This window comes from Callospermophilus lateralis, chromosome 4 (assembly GCF_048772815.1).
Source record: "Callospermophilus lateralis isolate mCalLat2 chromosome 4, mCalLat2.hap1, whole genome shotgun sequence".
In the NCBI taxonomy this organism is placed as follows: Eukaryota; Metazoa; Chordata; class Mammalia; order Rodentia; family Sciuridae; genus Callospermophilus; species Callospermophilus lateralis.
The window spans coordinates 93,051,642-93,070,861 of NC_135308.1; the positions used below are offsets into that span (position 1 = coordinate 93,051,642).

The 19,220-nt window shown below is 36.8% G+C and overlaps 1 protein-coding gene across 2 annotated transcripts in view; it reads right to left on the reverse strand.

Moving 5' to 3' along the window:
* Positions 1-19,220, reverse strand: part of Itpr2 (inositol 1,4,5-trisphosphate receptor type 2) — a 474,501-nt gene that overhangs the window by 148,666 nt on the left and 306,615 nt on the right. For both annotated transcript variants that reach the window (XM_077109287.1, XM_076854229.2), the window contains 3 exons: positions 6,676-6,784; positions 6,016-6,203; positions 173-356 (listed from right to left, as the gene is read on the reverse strand). In XM_077109287.1, coding sequence (XP_076965402.1) covers positions 173-356; positions 6,016-6,203; positions 6,676-6,784 — 481 coding nt within the window. The remainder of the gene's footprint in view (positions 1-172; positions 357-6,015; positions 6,204-6,675; positions 6,785-19,220) is intronic.

The window sequence follows — 19,220 nt, forward strand, 5'->3', positions numbered from 1 at the left end:
CTCCTGCAAGGCCCATGACCAAAACTCTTTATGGATGGAAGTTCACGTTCAGAGCCAAAGAGGCGATAATTAGGCCAAGATCAAGGAGACGATAAGGACAAGAGACATCTAAAGGCTACATCACTTTCTCTTCTCTCACCCCCTTCTCCCCAAGAGCCAGAGAGTTCTTTACCTCTCACTCGTGGGCCGGATGTCATCGACTCACTGTCCTCATCTCTCTTTTTGCTCCCTAGATCGATGGTGTTCACTGTCACTGTAGATCTTATCTCTTTCTGAGCCGCCTTCATTCGATCATAGAGAACTTTGAAGAATTTTTCTGACTTTTTTTGTTCATGCAACTGCTTGTAGAAGGAACTCTGCAAGAAAACATATTTTAAGATATCAATACCCAAGAGGAGAAGAATAGTTGTTTTCATGCAGGAAGTGAACATAAGCATTATAGATGAAAGCACATATTTAAAATGCTGCCCGTTATTACTTCATAAATTGACAGCCTTTCAGTCTCTTGTACTACTTAATGAGAACTAATAATAGCTAGTTATTTACTTAGCACTTTCTACTAAGAAACATATTTTAATGTGTTATTTCTGTTATTCTTACCAATTATATTTTTTAAATTATAAGGTTATTATAAGATGTTGTATGAAAAGAGTTTTTGATTTTTATGTTTTTATAAAGTCACACCTTGATTCAACACATATTTACTAAATGCCTACTGTGTGCCAGCTCTACCTAGTGCTAAAGATAGAACAAAAAAGGAAAAGCAACCACAATCCCTGCACTCATGGGTTTGTAATCTTAAAAAAAAAAAAATCCATAGGTCCAATGTTTACCCTGTTTAAAATATGAGCTTATGTTAAGTTATGAAGAGTTATTTTTCTCTTTATCTAAATTACAGTACATTTAATTTAGAATGGTTTCCATAACAACCTCACTCATAGGAACCTACTGATAAATAGGCACTAAGTTTTTTCAGTACTCATTAGTTACATTGCTTCACATGGGGTCTAGGACAAATCCAACTTAAAATAAATCCTGCTCTATAGTGAATAATGATGTAGAAAGGATTCAACATCAAAAATATGATAAAATTATCTTAGTAACATGTGGAAATACTGAGCCTTAGAAATATGTACTCTAATCATTGTCTGATCAATGTCTTATGGAAGTATTCAGAAGAAGGGGTAAGAGATAGGAAAGGTGATGTACTCCAGAGAAGGTAGAATTTGAAATGGGTGGAGAAATCATAAACTACTAATAATAAATCTATGAGATAGTCACAACATAAATAAGAGAAATATAGTAAAAATTTATTGAAGATAATAATCATGTAACTATAATGATAAAAAGAGAGATTTTTGTAAGCTTAACAAGAGGTAGTGTAAAGAAAACATATATAAAAACAATGATTTCTAGATCAAGGAGAACTGTCCATAGTCCAAAATAAGAAAATCTAAACAGGTCATTTTGGGGAATTTGACTGTTTCAGATATGCTCTCCTAAAGGAGTGCCTGGAACCATGACCTACAGATCTTGGGACATGTGAGACTCCAACGGCATCGGGTTTTGCAATTTTCTATGTGGACAATGCACATATGCACAGTGAATTTAGAAGCATGAGATGCCTACTCCACCCACACAAGAGGAAGCTCCCAAGTGGAGGGTGAGCAACCCTTAAGGCAGCAGGCCAAAAGTCACAGTAACCATAGCAACCACAGCCCAACAGCCAAGCTGGTTCTGTTGGTTTAAAGGATAAACACAGTGTTCACAGATCTCTGTGGTTCCACAAATTAAGCTGAAGCTTAAGCCCTAAAATTTTGAAACAATATGGTTAGAAGGTGGAAGGAGGTCCCAATATATTAGTAAAGAAGATATGGAAATGTTGTGGCTCTACTGAAACAGGGTTTTACAGTTGATATAGATCTTTCACTCATATCACATCATGGGCATCTTCAGTCCAACAGTGCGATGCATCAGATGCTCTTTTGCCATTTTATAGATTAATGAAATGAGATTTATCAAAGGTAAGTGACTTGCCCAATATTATATAACGAGTAAGTAGCAGAGCAAGGATTTAAATCTAGATATTGACTCCAAACCACTAAATTATAAAATAGCAATATAGACTCAAAACAATAGATCATTTACATAGACAATACCTTTTAAAACCCAAGGATCTATAATACTGAAAAGCATGAGTTTAAGAAAATTAAAAGGATGTTCCATAGACAATTTTATAATCTCAACTGACAGGTAAGGATTTCTCTTACTAAAGATATTGTTTCTGCTTGGGAAAGTAACTTAGGGAGCTGCAGAGTATATAAGGGGGAAAGCCAGGTCCTTTTTAGGAGCCAAAGGTAATGGATAAACACATTTGTGTGACAGAGGAAGGATTTGACCCCAAAGAAGAGGAGGCAGACTGAAAATGGAAGGGCTGAAAAGAGAAATGAAATAATGAACTAGAAACACAAGAGAGGACAAGGGTATGACGCAAGGTGAGCCAGCCAGTGACACTTCCAGGGCTGAGGATATAGAAGGTTATTTCTAGAAAGGAGATGTTTATTATGGCTAAGATTACAGAATCTGGAGTCAGACTGCACAGGTTCAAATCCTGACTCTACCAAATAGCTGTGTGAGTTTGGAACTATCTGTTTCTTCTTCTGTAAGAATTCATGTTGCCTCATGGGTTGTTGGAGAATTAGCCAATACATACAAACCACCAAGAGTGGTGCCTGGGATTTAGTAGATATTTCTATTTCCTATTGTTATGATTAGTATTTGAAATTGAAATGTGAGTTCTTCTATCATCCACCAACCAATCTTTAATAAAGTATGCTAAACACATAAATTGATTTATATAGTTAGGAAGGTAGAAATTAAGGAAGGGGCTCTGATTCATATCTCAATAATAAAAGGAGGACTGCCAAGATAATCCATGAACTAAAATGCAGGATACTGGTGACTAAGGAAACAGTGAGAATGTAAAACCCCCAGGGGACTGGCAGGAGCCTCGGGAGGGATACATTTCAGTCTATAATACTGCAGGGTTCAGGATTCCAGCTGATATCAACTAGACCTCTGAGGCCAGATGGACACAGATGACATTTAGGTGACACAATGATGTACTTAATTGAAGAACCTGACCAGGGGGAAGCCTAGCAAATGAGATTGCCATAGGTCATCTTATAAGAAACTTGTTACATACAAATGTAATTTAATACTCTTTCATCAACAAATATCATTAATAGCTGTAAAAGTCTATAGATACAAAGAATAGAACCCAATCTTCTATATTAAGAAGTTGAATTTTATTAGAGAGGGTGCAGTACAAATTAAAAAATTAAAAAAAAAAAAACAGGGTAGCACAAGCAAAGCAGCAAGTAAGAATTAAAGAACCAGTGCTAGGGAAGTTCAGATAAGGGAGCAGTTGCCAAATGCCCCAGCCAGACAAGAAAGACTATGAATGAGGAAGAATTTGACTGGGACCATTTGTAGATACATTCACTCCTGAGCATTTATTGTACTCTTAGATAGAATCAGATATAATGCCAGATATAAAGAAGAACATGTGGTCTAACTTTTAAGGATTTTTAAATTTATTAGACAGAGTCTTAAGCACACAGGAAGAGGCCCAATAAAGTGGCAGTACTGCTAAAGATGTCTGCAGGTCACAGAGGGCCCTTCAGCAACTAGCAATCAATTCCGCCCAAAGGGACATGGAGTCAGAAAAGGCTTCCATGAGAAATCTGTTGAGGTAAAGAGAAAGCACGAAAAATAACATATTTGGGGAGCTGCAGAGTTTAGTGTAGCTGGCGTGAAAAAGAAAGGACAGAGGGGGGAAGAAGAAAGTTGGAAAAGTTGACAGGATTCAATCAAGAAGGCTCTGATGGACTAGAGTAGGGAGTTTGCCTTTGCCGGGCAGGTAATGATCAGAAGCAAGGCAATAACAGGCTTTGGAAAGATATCCTTGGAAGAAATAGGGAGAATGATTTGGAGAAGAGCAAAACTAGAAGCAAGGATACTTCTTGGAAGGCTTCTCCTCACAATTCATTAAAATATAAGAAGGATCTGTCAGGAGGGCAGAACAAGCAGGGGTTGAAAATAGAGTATGGATATGAAAGATGTTAAGAGGACAGAATCACAGAGGTTGATCATCCTGGGATATCCAGGAAGAGAGTGAGGGTGAGTGAGGGTAAGTTAAGGTGAAGGCTGGCTTTTGAAATTCTTTCTTTCTTTCTTTTTTAAATATTTGTTTTAGTTATAGGTGGACACAAAGCTTTATTTATTTATGTATTTATTTTTCATGTGGTGCTGAGGATTGAACCCAGTGCCTCACACATGCTAGGTGAGTGCTCTACTGCTGAGCCACAACCCCAGCCCCTGGATTTTGATTTCTGTGTAGACAGCTTAATAGATGCAGTGCTAGTCACCAAAAGAGACAATGCCCAGGGAGGAATGGACATGTAGAGAATAATAGTAGATTCCATTTGGAATTTGTTGAGCCTAAGATACTTGTTCAACATCTTGTAAAGATCTCTGGAAGATACTAAGATGCAGCATCTGGGACTTCAGTGAGTGAACTGAGAATCATTAGCATAGAGCAGAAATTAAAGAGGTGAACATGAATGAGATTCAGTTGGGGATCAAGTAGAATAAAAGAGGAGGGTCCAAAGAAACTGGGGAAATGTCAGGATTCAGGAGTTAATCAAAGGAAGAGGAATCTTCACAGAATGCTAAGAAGAAATGGTAGAAGGTGGGAGGAGAAGCTGGAGAAGGGGGTATCCCAAGACCAAGGCATGAAAAAGTCTCAAGAAGAAAAACGAAAGTCACCAGTGACAAAATGCCACAGAAATGTCAAGAAAATATGGACTAAAATATGTTTTGGTTATGAAGGAATCTAGGAAATCTTTATCCACTTTGCCAGGAATTGAAAAAGTGGCACATGAAGTTTCTGACTGGTGTTGGCTTATTCTCCAACAATATGAAGACATAAGTAAGTACAAATATGCACAGAGGATGAAGAATGATCCCATCTGATAACCCTCAGTGGTCCAGACAGAGGATTCCAGAACATACTGTTAAGCCTAAGTATCACTTCTAGAGATGTCAAGAAATCCTTCACTCCTATTGTATGTCTACATTTAATGGAGTAGCCTAGATAATTATTCAGAAACTCCCACTGAATATCTGGTAGGAGAAGATGAGATAATTTCCAAGAAAATAAACTCAAATCCCTCCATTACCTACTGCTTCAAGCTCCCTCAGAGGAATCTGTGCTGTAGCTTTAGTACCACGGGAACTTTCAACACTTTTCTTTTTTCCCCACTAAGAAATATCATTGTTTGGAGATGATTTTGTTTTTGTTTTTGTCACTGTGCCATTTGCTATTCATGAGGCCTTTGTTCCTAAAGCTTCACCATTGGATGTGTCCTATAGTGAAGTTCCTGTTTTTTGACATATTCAATGGCTAGCTAAAGCAAAGTATCCCAGATTTGAATCAGATATGGCTTCTGCTTGCTATGAAGAGGGACAGTGGGTTTCGGACTCCAATGAGTTGCAGTTGTTACATTTTTGCTTGTTCACCCAGGCAAATCTAGAAAGATCAGGTTACTGAGTAGCAGCAAGGCCAGAGGGCAGCCTGTGTTTTCTGGGAACACTTCCCAGATCCCAGGCTAGCGAAGCCCGATTGCCTGTGGGCGTGGAGGGGCCTGTGTGCAACTTGGCAGGAGCTTCCAAGGGAAGTGTGTACCTTCTGGAGAAGGTGGTCAGATCCTCTGTGTGCAGGTGAGCATATCGCTCACTGTAGCGGAATTCCTGGTCTAATGTCAGACTGATGTTTCTTAGGATTTTCTGATTTATGGAATAATTTGTGAAGTTCTGTAGCTTTTACATCAAATTAAATAAATTTATAAGGAAAATGTGAGGCTCTTCCTTTTGTTTGTTGGTTGGTTGCTATGATAAGTAAAGAAGAAATACAAATAACTAATGTAAGGCCCATGATTGATAAACAGGCACCTGTGTTTGTGAATTTCCTCCTTCAAGCAAGGCAATGCCGAGTAAAATGCCTTCTGAAAAAATCCTGTCGTTTTTGGTGTTTACTATAACATCAATGACAAGTTCCGATGCACCCTCTTTATCCAGCAGAGACTGGATATCAGACATTGAAATCCCCGTCTTATCTGAATCTTGTCCAGAAAAGCTTCCTGTGATTAGGAAAAACAAACAAACAAACTTTAACTGCAGACACACTAGCATGCAATGTTTTCAAATCCTTACAACATAAAAAATATTTAACATTGAGCCTTTTTTCCTACATAGTTCAACATAATGGAAACTGAGTTGAAAATTACCAAAGGTGTATAAAAATGGAACTTTTGGCTAAAGGTCAGACACCTGTACTTAAGTGTAATTAAAATTTTCTCTTAAGAAAACAGAAAAAAATAGCCTTCATTTACATACTTAATTTACTTATTTTTTCAAAATCACAAGGCAAAATCAATTACAATGTTCAAATCTGTTTTTTTCATGAACCCCAAACTGCACAAAGGTTTTTAAGAGTGCTTTTTAAATGAATATATTATATTTGTGCCATTCAAGTGAAATACGAAAGACTGACAAAAAAAAAAGAAAAAAATGTCATGAGAATCCTAAAATGAAAAAACAGAGAAGCCTCACCTCCCACTTGTGCAATTTTGGCGTAGTTTCCTGTCAGGTGTCCGTTCATACCAACTCCATAATCACCTTTGAAGTATCGATTCAGGAGTATTTTTCTTAATATGCTACCCTAGTAAGAAAATAGGAAAAATGTTAGTTATTGTGTCTTTTTTTTAATGAAAGTAGAAAATCTCGGTATATTAAAATGCCACATAAGGTATATTTTATGGAAGATGTTGAGATATGAATATTTTAATTATATATCAAATAATATTTTCTGAGGTAAAAATCATAAATATGTACCAAAATAATAATTTTACTCCTTATAACAAATGAAGAAGGGCAGAAACTTGGAACTGATGAATGGGCTTGTGACCTAGACTATAGAGTTGGTTTCACAGATTTACCCTAACTAAACTCATCAAGCTATATATATTAAATATAAATATTTTTATATGCTGGTCATACCTCTCAATAAAGCAATTTTAAAAATAAGTTTTCTTATTCCAGAAATAAGATAAAATAAAATATGGTAGATTGTATCAGAAAAATCATAAATACTATAAAAACTGGAGGTCCCAGTGTTGGTAAGAATATCAGTAGTTCCTAAAGATAACACAGAATGACAAACACCCCAAGAATTAAAACACAAAAGACTTAGTTAGAAAAGCTTATTAAAAGAGTTGGGGGAAAGCTGGGTATACATCAGCCACTCAGAAATTAAGCTTGATAAAACAATGAATTATATTCAGACTCTAAGAAGTTTTACTCAAAAGACAGTGGGCAAAAGACCTTGTATTTCTTTATAAAACATGCAATTCAAAAATTCCTAAGTCTCCAGCTTTGTACTGATTATAGAATGTTTTATATGTAATATTTTAAAATATAATTTCTTTCACATGTATAAGAAACACAGCCAGGCACTAACGCACACGTCTGAAGTCCCAGTGACTCAGGAGGCTAAGGCAGGAGTAAAGCAAGTTGGAGGCCAGTCTCAGCAACTTAGCAAGACACTCTCTAAGAAAATAACCAAAGGTGGCAGAGTTGGGGGATGGGGCTGGCTGGGATGTAGCTCAGTGGTAACCCCCAGTACCAAAACAGAAAAAAAAAAAAGAAAAAAGAAATACAATAACTCGAAATCTCCTTTAGAAGTTATTATTAATTTAATAGAAAGAATGGTCTTAAAATACTACTTAAAGAACACTTGTTTATCCCCATATCCTCACCAATACTTATTGTTTGTATTCTTAACAGCTGCCATTCTGACTGGAGTGAGGTGAAATCCTTAGAGTAGTTTTGATTTGCATTTCTCTATTTGCTAGAGACGCTGAACATTTTTTTCATATATTTGTTGATTGATTGTATATCTTCTTCTGAGAAGTGTCTGTTCATTTCTTTGGCCCATTTATTGACTGGGGTTTTGTTTGTTTGTTTGTTTGTTTGTTTGTTGTTTTTTTTTAGTGTTTAGCTTTTTGAGTTCTTTATATACCCTAGAGATTAGTGCTCCATCTGATGTGTGAGAGGTAAAAATTTGCTCCCAAGCTGTAAGCTCTCTATTCACCTCACTGATTGTTTCTTTTGCTGAGAAGAAGCTTTTTAGTTTCAATCCAACCCATTTATTGATTTTTGGTTTTAATTCTTGCACTATAGGTGTCTTATTAAGGAAGTTGGGCCTAATCCAACATGATGGAGGTTTGGGCCTTCTTTTTCTTCCATTAGGCACAAGGTCTCTGGTTTAATTCCTAGGTCCTTGATCTACTTTGAGATGAGTTTCGTGCATGGTGAGAGATAGAGGTTTAATTTTGTTACATGTGGATTTCCAGTTTTCCCAGCACCATTTGTTGAAGAGGCTGTCTTTTCTCCAATGTACATTTTTGGCGCCTTTGTCTAATACAAGATAACTGTAGTTATGTGGGTTAGTCTCTGTGTCCTCTATTCTGTACCATTGGTCTACAGGTCTATTTTGGTGCCAATACTATGCTGTTTTTGTTACTATTGCTCTGTGGTATAGTTTAAGGTCTGGAATAGTAATGCCACCAGCTTCACTCTTCTTGCAAAGGATTGCTATGTCTATTCTGGTGGGACTGCACCAACTTGGTGCAGCCAATCTGGAAAAGCAGTATGGAGATTCCTTGGAAAACTTGGAATAGAACCACCATTTGACCCAGCTATCTCACTCCTTGGTTTATACCCAAAGGACTTAAAACAGAATACTATAGGGACAAAGCCATATCTACGTTTATAGCAGCACAACTCACAATAGCTAAATTGTGGAACCAACCCAGATACCCTTCAGTAGATGAATGGATAGGGAACATTACTCAGCATTAAAAGAGAATAAAATCATAGCATTTACAGGTAAACAGATGGAGTTGAAGAACATAATGCTAAGTGAAGCAAGCCAATCCTCCCAAAACAAAGGCCAAATGTTTTCTTTGATATGAGGATGCTGACTCATAATGGTGATGAAGGGGATCATGGGAGGAATGGAGGAACTTTATATAGGGCAAAGGGGAGGGAGGGAAAGAGAGGGGGCATGGTGGTAGGAATGATGGTGGAATAAGTTAGACATCATTACCCTAAGTATATGTATGAAGACATGAATCATGAAAACACTTTGTGTACAACCAGTGATTTGGAAAATTGTGCTCTATATGTGTAATATGAAATGAATTGTATTCTGCCATCACGTATAACAAATTAGAAAAAATAAATAATTGAATACAGAAAAAAATGCTCATCTATAGATACTGGAATAAAATAAAAACTTTCACCAAATATATACTTTAAATTAGTTATATTTGTAAACAATACTAGGAAAAAAATCAACTTTTTGACTCCTGTATACTTAATAATAAAATGTTCTTTCATTATACCAAAAAAAAAAAAACCCACTTGTTTAAACTATTTAAATTAATGTAACTACTAAGGTGTCACTCCTATCCTGCAGGGAAGGCAGCTGATCTAATCTCTACTCTTGATTACAAAATCCAAGCCATTTCCCATTCCTGTACAGCTGTCCCCCAAGCACACCTCAATTTATGTAGTGACACATGGCTCTTATCACTCTTTCTCTCTTTCATGTTTTGGTTGTCTCTCCTTCTCTGGTTCTCAAGCTTTGCCCTCATTTCTTTTGTTGTGCTTGCCTCTCTGTTTTCCCTTCCCCATCTGCAGTTTCATCTGATCCTTGATTGCACAATCGCTTCTGCAGATCTGAAGGCCAACTGTGTCTCCTCCAGCCTTGACCTTGCTCTCTTAAGCTGCTCAATCTGTTTCCACTTAGATTTTCTCATCTCTGATTGCTATTCTACAGGCACCTCAAACTCAATTTTCATTCTCTGTTAAACAACGTTTCCTGTAGATTTCTATTTATTTTAAAGAGATAATAATTATTCTGATCATTTAGGCTTCAAATTTACGGAATCATGTATTTACCCCCCCACGTGAACTTGATAATGGTCTGTGTCTTCAGACATTATATTTTAACAAACTGAACTACGTGATCATTTCTCAAAGTTTTCTTGGCTCACATCATTACTTATAGACAGGTCCTGTCTTCTTCATTCTACAAATATTCATTAGGTGCTGATTATTTTAGACATTATCCTAAGAGAATAAGATATAACCTTCCTCTCCAAGAGTTTACAATGAGCCGTGTGCTAGGTCTTGAGTAAGCACAGTAGTCAACTCTGAGAAGGTTTCACATGCACATGTGCACTTCTAAGCCATGCTCATGGAACACACTGACCTGTGCACGGTGAACAATATGTCCTAAATGCTCTGTGCCAGGAATTTTAGAAGACATTCAGTGATGGCAGGTGTTTATCTTTATAGTGACTTTTATTAATTGATACTTTAACTCTTGGAATGAAAACACCTATAATGGCTCTTTATTTCATGTTTTCTTCCTTGAAGACTTTTCCATATGGAGTGTATTAAGTAAAGGAGATGACTAATCTCACAAGAAGTAGTGAGATACAAGAGCTATTCCCTCACTGAATACGACTCTACTTTTCCTTATAACCTAAGAAGACTATCCAGAGGAAACAAGAGAAATGAAAATGGCCAATACCTATGGTGTTTGTGTGTGTTTTATGAGAAAGTCCTTTGAGTTGAATTAGTACTATATGGCTGAAGAACAGTCCATTCAAAAGGGAAAGAAAAATAAAACATTTCTTTGGAATCAAGTGGGCTTTTCCTGTGTATCTCATTATAGCAGAAGGTGATGCCTTTAGACTCATTAACAATGGGGTTGAAGTTATAATTGGGATGAAAAACACGAGCTCATATGAACTGAAGTGCTGGTTTGTACCCAGGGTAGTACAGTTTGCTGACCTAATCTCACCCCCACAGATCCTGCATGATACCATTTATGCATCCCTAATGAATATAACTGTCAGGTGGGAAGATCCAGCCTCTTTTTTTGAAATTGCACAGGTCAAATCAGAGTTGGTGTCTGGAAGACAATCTAATATGGGTAGAGGCCTGGATCCTTATGATCTACTTTCGTTTTAGTTTTTGTAAGGATCTTACTCACTTCTTTTAATCACACTATTCCAAGAAACAAAATATCATTTTATTAAAAAAAGAAGAAAAGTAAAACTACTTCTTACCCTTTAAAAATGCTCTGTAACTTGTTAGAAGAATAAACTGTTTAAAATCAATCATGGAGCAGAACTGTCCCGCAGTAAACTAAAATAATGCTTATATTTGTCAATATTTTAAAGTTTTCTTCAGAAAAATAAAATCACAAGTATCTGTCAGAATCATAAACACCAAAGTCAAATGAGCAACATTCTTCTTATGCAATTCTAGCCTCATCAGAATATTTTCTAACTATTCTGTATAACATTCAGAATATCATAGAAAGGGGTGGCTTCCCTCTATCTCTGTTCTTAATGCTGCAAACACTGGGGGCTCTTATAGAAGTTACCTCACCACTCTGGCCTTCTTTCCTTCAATCAAATGAAATTATTATAGCACCTACTATCATAGGGTTTCTCTGGCATTAAATAGTTAAAATTACATAAAATATTTGGGACAGTTCCCAGCATGTACAAAGTGTTGTGTAAGTTTTATGTATCTGATGCTCTCCATGCTAGTATTAATATTATCCAGATCATAGAAGAGCTTATAACTTCATCCTTTCACATACTTCTTCTCACTTTATACCAAACCTTCCCACAAAAGTAAAATAAAGATCTAACAAAAAAAGTAAAAATAATAAATGATAAACTGCCCAAGTTTTCCAATAATAACCAGTCCTTGGAATTAGATATTTGTCAGTCCAAAGCATGCATATAATAATCAGTCCAAAGCATTCATATATTTCACTATATAAGATGTATCTTATGCTAGGTGCAGTGGTGCATGCCTGTAATCCCAGCAGCTCTGGAGGCTGAGGCAGAAGAATTGCAAGTTCAAAGCCAGCCTCAGCAAAAGTGAGGTGCTAAGCAACTCAGTGAGACCCTGTTTCTAAATAAACCACAAAATAGGCCTGGGGATGTGGCTCAGTGGTCGAGTGCTCCTGAGTACAATCCCCAGTACACCCCTCCTTCAAAATGTATCTTACAACTTCAACTAAAGTTGGAAAAAAAATTCTACATTGGTTCAAACATAGTTTTCAAGTCAGACAAACTCTGGTGCTAAAACCAAATGAGATGTAGATTGAGCAGGATTCTGCTGCATCTTAATCGTTCTCCCTTAAGAATGGAAAACTCCAATAGTGCCACATCACCAGTTCAGCAGAACCGACTTATGTTGTCATTTATCAAGTTCTGGTTTGCTGGATGAGAAGCAAGTCTGTGTCACAGTTTGCCTTGGGCTTCCTGGTGGCCTGTGCTGCTTGTGATGGGTTACTGTGGCGGTTGCTTAGATATGAGTCATTCCCCCCAAATTACTTTAACTCAAATAAAGTAATTGTAGAACCCTTGTCAGAAATTCTGGTGCCAACACTGTAAATGATTGTCTCAGACACAATTTGGGAACTTCAGGAAAAAACTAAAAGCACATTAAGCTATTTTGAAAAGAATTCTACTACAATTGAGAAGGTCCACTTCTGTACTGGTTGTTCAAATCCAAAATGAATTCCTGACTGGGCCTCCCACGGAAGGTGTCTTTGTTGGGTTAGGCCAACTAGCCAGGAATGTTCTTTACAGTCTTTTCAGTGTCAGAGTCAATCCCAGGCCACAAGACACTGCTTTTAGCCAACGTCTTTATGCGAACACATCCCAGATGTGCTAAATGCACTGTAGCCAAGATAACTAAGAACCACCTTCTGAAATTACAACAAAATATCTCCATAAAAAGACATCTTTTGTGGCCAGAGAAGACATGCTGACAGTCTGTGAATATCTAGGAGAATTGGTTTTTTCCTGGCCACTCCCTGTTGAGTCCAATGTATCAAAACTTAAGCAACTCAGAAGTTACAGCCTTTCATGGATGGAAAGGATAATAAAAAAGTATTAATCCTAGAAAGGACTAAAGATTTTCTTTTGCTTTTGAGAAAGCATAATATTGTTTGCCTTAATAGAATTTAATAGCCTTAGGAATGAAGACTTCAAGGATGCAACATTTGAAGAACCGATTTCACATCTGTTCCCATCCCTTTGGGAAAATACTCTTATTTTTTTTTTCCATTGTGACAACATAATCACAACATTATGAAGAAGGGACACCCTAACCAGCAGTTTAAAAAACTAAAGCCTCAAATGGAAATTCAAAAGAGAATAAAAATTACAAACTAAAGATGTTTAATTTAGGATTTTTCCTTAAAGATTATTGTTTAGCTACTAATCAGCTTGGTCAAGATCTGTGAGGAGGTGATTGTCATTTTAACATTAAATGGGGTAGTAGCATAATTGGAGTTTCCATAACCTTTTGGTTTAATGATAGTACATCTGATTAGATATTTTCCCACATTTGAATTCCCAGGGGGGAAAAGGTCCATATCACATTTTAAAGAAATTAATTGTAATAACTGCAACCTAATGGAATTATATCAGGCCCATCATTATAATCAACTACCTCTTTAGGGAATTGCTTTGAGGACATGTGGTAAATCTCCTATAACGTAGCTTTCTAATGGTTTGGATATCTTGGTCTCAGTCCGAGTAGTGGGTGCCCATCTCCTTCTCTGTTGCTTTTGACCAGCTATTTTAAGATGAGAAACACACATTTCAACAGCAGTTGTTATATATATTCACAAGATGTTCTTCATCAGCACAATGATAATCATTATAATCCTGAAAAACATATGGATGCCTCAACAATGTTACTAAAGGGCCTTGTGAAAAAATAAAAGACTGGAAAATTTTAGAACAAATTATTCATATACCACAATGGAAGTGTACTTCCAAATTCCCTCTCTCGTTACATTTCTACCATGCGTCAAGAACAAGAATGGGGGTACAAAAAATAATTCTGCACCATGTACTAAAGCAATGTTTAGATATGTATAGCTGAGACATTCAGTACTGGTTTTCAGTTTAGATAATCCTCATCAGATCATTGAATTCCATTTGTGAAATGTAAATGTTTGAATATGATCATGTTTAAGCATTTTATTGATGATGCTGGGTATGAATGACTTCAGTAATTGCTGCAGGTTTATCAAATATCCAAGCCTCAAGGTAAATGGGGTAGCTGAGTAGGCTTTATTAGGGAATGATTCTGTGCTCCATAAACAATAAGGAGTAAAGGAAACTGTATTTATTTTATTTGGGGTATAATAAAAGTCTTTCTGTATTTGAATTCCAGGAAGCAATACTGAATGACATCAAATTCAACAAACTCTCCCACCTCAACCATTTTACAAACAGGGTCTGTTTAAATTCAAAAGCTAAGGACTTATGTAACCCTTCACCGATAGTACTTGAGAATGAATTTTATTGCTTGTATTGTTTAGTTCTCTGAGTAAGCAATATTCATCTCATCTTCAGAACAGAATGGTAAAAAGTTGAGAGGAGAGTAAACAAGCAGAGATATGCAGACCAGCTTTAGATATCATTTCCTTACTGAAGAAACACTACCAGACTCACACATCATAAATCACTATCTCATAAAATTACAGTCAACTGGCAGTGGCACACAACACCAGAATTAAGCCCATAATCCCCTGGTACACAGCAGATAAACCTACCAGAATACTATCTGTGACTGTAAAAATGGAGTCCATGCTGCCAATGTGAGCGTGTGTACACACCTAGGGCTGAGGAAAATGGAATTTCAAGTAGTAATTTCAAAGTTTCTGCAGACTGCTTTGCAATGAGTTCAGTAATGGACTCGGTTTACAGCAGTTCCCAGAGAACTCAAAAGTGGAAAGCAGAAGGCAGGAGAAGATGGGAATAAATGACATAACTGACATTGATCTGAATAACAATATGAACTGCAATGGAGAAGGGGTCTTCCTCCTGGACAACAGAAAAAGGCCTATTCAGTTTGCTGTGTTAAAGCTCTGCTCTTGGATGCTATGTGACTCTTCTGTTTCCACAATTATTTAGTAAAGGTTGATACATGGGTACAACTTTGGCAGGTGGTGTGACAGGAGGTGAGGAACAATACTTACAGGGAGGCAAGATCCTGCTCTATACTGACTTCCTGTCCTGCTCTATATTTACTTCCTGTTTCTATGGAGTCTCTTGCAGTCCTTCAGCTCCAAGTTGGGATCTCCTCATCTATAACTAAGAGAGTGCTGCTCACAGGGCTGTGAGAGGGGCATCTGCCTGAGGATAGCTGACAAGGAAAAATGTGGTGGAATTTACCCCACCACGATAATACACACAAACACACACACACACACACACACACACACACACACACACACACAGAGCATTCAAGAGAAAGACTTGGCCCTAGAAAGATTCTACAAAGAAATTGTGTCTAACAGATAGGGAGTAAACTAGCACTTGTATTACTTATCAATCAATGCAAATATTTGACAAAAGTAGGAAACTAAATTTTAATAAATTCAACAATTGTTTTAGAATCTCCTCACACAGCAGAAAAAAATTTATGGAGTCTGAAATGAAGAGTTCTACACAGGCTCAGCTTCAAGCGAGCCTGTATCAAGAATTAAATACTATCTATATACAGTTTAAGATATAATAAATTCAATTTATAAAAGCTCCTTGCATTGGAAGGTGGTATACTTTGGTGGAAAGGATACTATTTCGGAGACCAGTGGACTCAGTTCAGATCTGGGACCAGCATTTATTAGCTTTGTGATGGCAAGAATTATACATAATTGCCATGAGACTCAGTTTCCCCACCTCTAGATAACAATATCCGCACTGTAGGATTAAAAATTATATTTTTGTTCTTAGCCATAAGTGCGAAGTAAACAGATGCTATGATATTGCATTTAATGATTAAAGGGAAAAAAGCTTCAGTCTGGGGAAGATTTGTATAACTGATGACGTACATGGGGTATGGCAATGCTCAGTGGCACAAAGACCAGCACAGCTTTTTCGGTTGACATGAATACTCAATTCTGACCTTCTACAAGTTTTTAAAAGGGAAAATTAAATACAGCATTAATTCTGTAGGTGATTACTTTGAAGCCAATTTGATCAGCATGTTACAGTTTCATAAAAATAACACCTACACATCAATAGGTTTCAACCACCCTAGTAAATGTACAAAGCAGATATCTTCAGAAGATAATTTAGATCAGCTTTTCTTGAAGCAGTGTTAGAAGGAAAGCTGATATTTCACATTCTGCAGGAAAAGAGCTGTTTTCCCTTCTGATATTTATTTTTAACCTAAGAAACATAGCAATATATTAAATATATTTATAAAGTCATCATCATGCAATGATGGTTCATTAGGAAATCTGTGCTTCCTAACTAGTCTTCCTATAACCACATGTTGCCCCTTTTGCCTCTACACTCAGCATTCAGGGACTTGCAAAACAACATAGGGCTACTACTGTTCATGAGATATGAAGGTGAATGCTTACAAATCAATAACTAAAGCATACACTCAGAAAAGCAGGCAAAGGAATTAAAACTGGCATTTCACATACATAAATATATATTGGCAACAAGTAGGGAAAATGCTCATTTTCTTTGACTAATCAGAGAAGATTATTAAGATTATTGAGCACCATTTCCACACACAATAGATTGGCAAAAATTAAGAAACAATACAAAATCAAGTGCCACATAGGACATGAATGAAGAGAGTGTCTGAATGCAAATTGGAACAACCCCTTTGGAAAACATATTGATATATGCTTTCATCCAAAAATTTCACTCACAGAGAAACATGTGCCCAAGGAGACCAACAGCATCCCATCCAGACATTCATGCTAGCGCTGAGAGCAAGAGCAAAACAACAAGCAGAAATCACAGAGAGTCAACCTCAAATAACCACTGATGGGAAAATGAACAGACACACATGACATATTGCCAGCATGGAATGTAAACATGAATGAACAAAAGCCTCACAACAGCATACAACAACCTTGGTGAATCCTAGAAACACGGTGTCTAGAGGAGGGGAAGTAAGCCCTAGAAGATACGTAGAGCAGTACTAAAAATGCAAGCTTCCACTAGTCCCTGGAGGGGAAGGCCAGAGCACACAGGCAGACACAAGTGCTTGGGAACAGCTGGCTGGAGGATTCCTGGGTCTTCACTATATTATTATGCATTATAATTTAGAATTATGTTGTACTCATTGTTTCATAAAAATTCAGTATTATATTTTTTAAATACTCGAGAAATACCAGGCGTCATGATAAGTGCTTCCCTCACATAATGTCCCATTGATTTCCACCTCCCTGAATACAGGCTAAAACCACAGCATGGCTTGGATGAAGATTTATGGGCTAACACTTATGGATCCTGAACCACTATTGTCATTGTCCTCTGAACCAATCTACATCTCCCTGATGCCACTCAAGTCTTGGAGGATCCCATTACACTCCCCCCTGCTTCAAGACATCAGCACAGAATATTCCCTCTGCCAGGCCTACTTTCAGCTCCTGCCTCCTGGCTTGCTTGCTTAAATCCTGATCAACCTTCACCTTTCAACTCACATGTCCTCCTTAGTCATCCTCTCCAGGCTTCCCAAGTCAATTCCCACTAAATCCTCTCATTGCACTACATACTTCCCTATATACTTCAGTTTTATATTGATTTACACCAATCTTTCAATGACTTCCATTACTTCTATTAAATTATAAGTGTCATGAGGATAGGGACTGTGCTTGCTTACTTGTTTGCTTGCTTGCCTTTTTGACTGACCATTCGATTTCAACACCTAGCTAAAACTTAACACATTAAGTTTTGAATGAACATTTGAATCAATGATATTGAATGAGAGATCACTACATTTACTAACCAAATCTGGTGCCAAGGGCCATCTATTCAAAGATGCCGGATGTATGCTGTATATCTCATAACAATGTTACTGAAATATTAAGTATTTTTAGTACACAAACTCATTTCCCATGGTTATAATCCTGAAAGAAGGAAGTTATATTGGAATCTAACAAGCAATACATGTGAACACTTAAAAATTAAAGACGGACCATTCCAAAATTCAGTCTGAAGGACTGGAAGGTAAAAATGTTAATAAGAGCACACATAGCCTAGTGCAAGAGAACATACTCATGTGAACATGTATTAGTCTAGTCTGAGTTCTTCCCCTCCTGGAATATTGAATTTTCATTTCTTACTGAAAACACAAACCATCTTGATGCTATACACCATGGAAGGATCTAACTCAACAACCTCATTCCTAATATTATGTGATTATCACAAAGAGATATGAAGTTACTATAGCCACTTTTTTTGTTGTTTGGGTGTGTTATAATTTATTTTAAAAGATAAAATTAAACACAATTCTATACTACCTCATTTTTCTCATGAAATAACCATTTCATCTTTAGTGTCTTATACTACTAATTAAATAGATCATATTTTGATCATCTCTTGCACAATTTACACATGAGACCATATGTTTTTGCCTACATTAATGTAAGTAATTATTACTCTTGTGAGCTCCTAATTGAGTTCTATATGTAAACCATAATTTTCAAAGATTTTACAGGAAGAAAAAAACCAAGACAATGACTTAGAAGTAATGAAAAATAGAAATCCCCTAAATTTCCATCAACATTTCAAAGTGCCAACATAATTATTACCAAAGTGAGGTCTCAGCTCAAACAATTATAAATATGCCAGAGCTAAGTAAAGGGACAATGTGACAAATGCCTACCTTAGGAATGACCTTTTTGAGAGTCTTTGACTAGGCTTATTACAGTCCTTTGAATACTATTTTGAAAATCATTTTGATTCCCTGTGGCATACACCACAGCAGATATTTCACTACTTTAATATGTCTAGAGTGACACTGGAATCCAGGGCACCAAGAGGGTAAAACTCGACTTTTCCTAGCAGCAGAGCAGAGCATGCTGGCTGCAGGCGCTTGCTAGCACTGTGCTGGCATCTCTGCATTATAAATAAGGATTTTCACAGGCTTGACAATCACCTGTTGAAATGTGCTTCTCAAAGAAACAAGTGGGAAAAAAAAAACAAAAAAACATTCACACTCTGAAAGCT